The 5,102-nt window shown below is 47.1% G+C and overlaps 2 protein-coding genes across 2 annotated transcripts in view; both read right to left on the bottom strand.

Moving 5' to 3' along the window:
• RSPH9 (radial spoke head 9 homolog) overlaps positions 1–2,143 on the bottom strand; it is a 13,492-nt gene extending 11,349 nt beyond the window's left edge. Inside the window, exon 1 of the mRNA XM_011354719.2 lies at positions 1,848–2,143. Within this exon, the coding sequence (XP_011353021.1) occupies positions 1,848–2,074 (227 nt within the window). The 5' untranslated portion in view covers positions 2,075–2,143. The remainder of the gene's footprint in view (positions 1–1,847) is intronic.
• Positions 2,144–3,564: 1,421 nt separating this feature from the next.
• On the bottom strand, positions 3,565–4,618 carry LOC105288566 (MAD2L1-binding protein-like). The gene is made up of 2 exons (XM_011354835.2): positions 4,541–4,618; positions 3,565–4,486 (listed from the first exon to the last, which is right to left on the bottom strand). Exons 1-2 carry the CDS (start codon positions 4,616–4,618, stop codon positions 3,974–3,976), a joined length of 591 nt encoding a protein of 196 aa, XP_011353137.1. The 3' UTR covers positions 3,565–3,973.
• Positions 4,619–5,102: the final 484 nt, after the last annotated feature.

Below are 5,102 nucleotides of genomic sequence, written 5' to 3'. Positions count from 1 at the left end.
GCACTTGCCTGGAATTCTTTTCCCCCAAATAAATACACAGCTCACTCAGTTGCTTCAGGTCTCTTCTCAAATGTTACCTTATCAGAGGCCATTCCTGACCACCCTATTTAAAATATCACCCATCCTGTATTCTCTATCCCCCATACCACTTGACATGCAGTATATGTGTATGTTTATTTATTGGCTATCTCCCCTCCTCCTCCACACACACTATAATATAAATTACATGAAGTCAAGGACTTTGTCTCATTTACCACTGAATTCCTGATGCCTAGGTCAATACTTGGCACATAGGAAGTGCTAAAGAAATAAAACCTTATAGAATACTCTCTATCTTCAGTCCAAATTTTTCTTCTGGACTCCAGATCTATACTTTAATATGCCTCCTTACCACCCTGCCTCCCAATCACCTAACACCGGATCTTCTCTCCTTCCTGAATTTGTCCCCCTTCCTGAATTTGTCCCGCTTCCTGAATGCTCACCTAGTGGGTGGTACCAGCACTTATCCAGCTGCCTAAGCTGGAAGGAGAGGTCAGCCTTGACTTCTTCTTCACCTCCCCCCGTGAATTCAGTCACAGATCCTGAGAGTTTACCACTTAAAACTCCATCCCCTCTCAATTCCCTCAGCTACCTCCTCTTTTCAGTCCCCCTCTTCTGGACACTGCAACAGATTTCTAAATGCTCACCCACTCTGGCCATTTTGCCTACTCAGATCTGAGCAGGCTCTCCTTGCTAATAGCCCTTCCACAGCTCCCCATAGCTTATGGACAAAGTTCAACCCCCCTGCTTCTCCAACCTGTTCTACATAACACCCTCTGCTGCACTATTATGGTTACCTATCTACTGTTCTCTCAAACACTCCAAGCCAGCTCCAACCAACAAGTTTGCAGAACTGTTCCCTCTAACTGGCATGCCTTTTCCTCACACCTTCCTGGAGAACTCCTGTTCATCTTTCAGATTGTAAAGAAGTTATACCCTTAGTAATCATATTTAATTGCTCTCTAGGAGAATGCCCACCTTGGTCCTGCTTTGTGTACACCTGTTCTAATTTTAACATTTTGCTGTAATTGCTTGGTTATACATCAGTCTCCCTCCCTAGGATGCGACTAACTTCGAGACGGGGTGAGTCTTAGCTGTCTTTGTAACCCCAAGTCTAGCACAGGATGCATCCAACCTTGGGTTGATAAATGAAGTCTCCAATGCCCTGTGCCTGATGGACTACTTTGTAAGGTGGTGGTGAGCGCCCCATCAACGCTGGGGGTAGTAAAAAAGCCGCTGGATGGTCCTGCATAGTAGTGTCCAGGGAATTTCCCCAGTTCTAAATCACGTCTCTCCCATTCTGCATTCCTTCACTAATTCCTAGAGAGCCTCCTGATGTCAGCCAACACCTCCGCGAAGATGCTTCTGGACCTGCTTCCAAACAGCATCACGCCAGCCCCCCCGGGGCCTCGAAAGTGAACCTTCCGAAAAGCCAGGCCCGCACCAGGTTTGCACCTGGCTCCTACTCCAGATCTCCAGTCTCCAGGAACTTTCACCTTGCTCCGCCTTGGTCCCTGGCCCTGCTTCTATTGTAAACCCACAAGCCTCTAAGTTTCTCTTACATCCCCTCGAGAACTGCCCTCCTAGGGCCCCGCCCTCTCAGACCTAGCCCACCAATTCGTCCCCTTAGGCTCCACTCGGTTCTGAGGTACCCAGCCCCGCCCCTCGGGCCCGCCCTCATTCCCTCCTCAGGTCCCATCCACCGGCTTCCTGGACCCGTAGGCCCCGCCCATTTCGATTTCTATCACTTTCCCATCTTTCGTGGCCCCCCGGTGGCCCTCCCTTCAGTATAGACCTGCGGCCTCCACCTGTACAGAGTCTTGCGCGGTGCAAGCTGGTCCTCATTCAGGCCCTGAGCGATGTAGTAATCGGCTACGAGGCCCAGGATGCGGCCCCAGAAGAGCACCCGATCGTAGCGGTAGTCGCGCTTAACCAGCATAAGAGAAGTGAGCAGCGAGGCCCGACGGTCGGGGCTGAGGCCCTGCCCACTGCCGGACGCCAGTTCCAGTGACAGCAGGAGGCTCTCCGCGTCCATCGCGCCAGCGGCTCAGCTCAACGCCCTCCAGGTTGCTAGGAGAAGCCGTCTCCATGGAGACCTAAAGCTCCGCCCTTCCGTCAGGCCGGAAAGATTCCACCCTCAGACAGCCTGCGGCCTCTGGCCAGCCCCAACTCCCAGCCAAGGGAACTTACATAACAGATAACAGGTGCCTCCGCAAGCTTGTTAGGGAAAGACGTGGAATTTATTAATATTATTAACTGATCTTTTAATTTCTGGATTCCTTTGGCTAAGACTTATGAAATCATAATGACATGGGCCCCAATGTGTCTAAATTACCCAGATAATTACTTTGTTTTGATTGTCTAGGCAAAGTTTATGAAGACTTTTAAAATTAGTATTTGTGGGAGCTCAATTGGCTTAATGTGTCTTCCATCTCAAAACAATTTTTACTCCCTTGGTCCAAACTCTCCCTCCCTTTAGTCAGACCCCTCATTCAGCCTGTACCTTCCCAAGTGGAAGCTATGGCTCTGTTCCTCTTCTGGAGGGTAACGTCGTCAGGCAGAAAAACAGCCGAAATTCTAGCTGGTGGAATATGTTTCAACTGGTCAGGGCACAGAAAAGAACCCAAACCTTTTGTTTTCACTGATTCCATATTTACTTAGCACCTATAAATGTGAGGTCCCATGTCAGGAAACAACGTGAAGCCAGAGAGGTGGGTCCTGCAGCTTTTCAATAATACCACCTTTAGCAGGGCAAATTCTGTTTAATTATTTCACAGTAAAACCACAGAGGATGCACAGGATGGTGTAAAGCACTCAGCCTCTGGTGCCAGGTGGACTGGGTTTGAATTCGGGTTTCAACACTTAGGCAAGTTATTCAATCTCCCCAAGTCTCATCTATACAATGGGGACAATGATAAAAACTTTGCAAGGTTTAAAAAGTAGCATAAAATATAAACTATTTTTTATGTTTACTTGACAAAACATAAAACTTTCCTCTTAAACATAAAAAATACTATATATTTATATTGTCCCACAGTAACTGCCAGCAGCCACCGGACAACTGCAGTGGAGACAGGCTGGGCAGAATTCCAGAAGGGACATTTAGACTCAGGGAAATGATCCCACAGGGAAGTCCTGAGGCCTCAGCCTACAGTTCAGGAAGGCTTTGCAAAGATTCTCCGTTCTCTTTTCTCAGCCCAGTCCCTCTTTGCAAAACCCCCTTTCCCCTGTGTGACCTCTACTTTGGGCATGCATACTTTAAGGGTCACAAAACTAGTATGTGGCAAGGAACGAACGTTGGGCTAGGAGTTAGCTGATGAGGACTCTAGTCTCAACTTTGATATCAAACCATTATAGAACTTTGGCCAAGTCACTTAACTTCCCAGACTGGTCTGGGGCTGATGAAGAGAAAGAACCATTAGTAAAACAAATAAACAAACAATCGCGGAAGCCCTGAAGCATAAAACCAAGAAGAAAAACAAAATACGCTAGCCTCAAACTTGGAAAGTCTCTTTAAACCAAGAGTTTCAGAAAATTTAATACGAATTTATTCATTTTATATTTAAGTTCATGAGTTACACACCCACATTACGTCCCTGGTAAAAATTCTGAAGGGCCCCAGAAAAAGGCCACTTACATAACAGCGTTTTGGGGCCCACATTTGCTTTCCAATTGTAAACATAGAAGCCTGACCCAGCACCCTCTGGGAAAATCAACCTTTGATTCAAAGAGATGTTGTTCAACAATAATTTTTACAGTCCCAGCCATACCATCAGCCCACCAGGAAGTCTGAGAAGGAGAAGTAGGCAGCCAGAGGACAGAACCTTTCTCTCACCAGGAAGAAACTCTACCTCCAAGCAAGAGATGGGTAACTTGGTGCGACAGAAGGAAAGATAATTTAGCCATTGTGTTCACGATTAAGAAGCATCCCCCTTCACTCGTGAAAGCCTTTCAATGTCACTGGTGCCTGGAACCAAATGTAATCCTCCCAGGCTGTGACTGGGATGGAGGGCCTGCCACAGGACAGGGTCACAGTCAATTTGTGGCCTCTTTTGGGAACTCTGTAGTTTAGCTTGGGACGAAACCAATCTTCTCCACAGTCGCGGTGCCCCTGTGCCATGACAATAATGCCCATAAGCGGAGGAGCCTGCAGCTCACTGAAGGCATCAGCCACAAAAATGGCTCGGAAGAGACGGCGCAAACAAGCTGCTGTGCTCAGGCTCTGGTCCATGCTGTTGGGAGCCAAGCGGGACAAATCGAGCTCATAGAACTCCTTGGGACTTAGAACACTGCCTCCAAGGAGGATCAGCACTCGTGGTACTAGTGTCCTGGCAAAGAGACCCTCTAGGTGGCTGAGGACGTTCTCCAGTTCTGCCAGGGTTTGTCGGCATGTCCTGCTGCTTGCCTCAGCGGTGGCCCGAGGTTTCCTCTTCACCACATCCTCTGCCTATGAGGATAAAGAATGGTGAGAGAGAAGGCAAGGTAGGAAATAGCTAATGACCTTTGAAGAACCCTGTTGGGATATAGGAGACTTATGGGACTGGATTTCCAGTTCAATGAACTGCCACAGCCAAGACATTGGGTTTTATCATAGGGTAATATATCAAAAAGGAAAATATTCTTTGTGCAAAATCATAATTCTCCCATGCTTAGGACAGCAAAGACAGTGTTCTAAGATAGGAAGGTATCCAGAAATAAGCAACTGAAATACTTAAGGAGATTTGGTGGCAATGGTGGATGGCAAATTTTGCTGTACTACAAGTGATAACAGGAACAAGAATTATTTGGATTAATAAAGGTGGTTCTGGAGTTGGTCATCTAATTAAACATGACAAACTGAACACATGCTTTTTTGTGCTTCCATGTGAAATACTACTAAATGAGAGAAAAAGGAAAGGAGGGAGGGAGAGAGAAAGAGAAGGAGGATGCCCAAGGGCAAAGAGAACTGGAGAGTAGACAACAATGGCCAAAGGCAACAACAAATTCTTGGAGGACAGAAAGCAGATGGAATAGTTGAAAAGAGCCAAAAACCAAGTGCTGACAGAGAGGACACCCATGAGAAG

This window comes from Pteropus vampyrus, unplaced genomic scaffold (genome assembly GCF_000151845.1).
Source record: "Pteropus vampyrus isolate Shadow unplaced genomic scaffold, Pvam_2.0 Scaffold18, whole genome shotgun sequence".
Taxonomy (NCBI): Eukaryota; Metazoa; Chordata; class Mammalia; order Chiroptera; family Pteropodidae; genus Pteropus; species Pteropus vampyrus.
The sequence above is the reverse complement of the archived record's forward strand: the minus strand, read 5'-3'. Positions and strand labels throughout refer to the sequence as shown.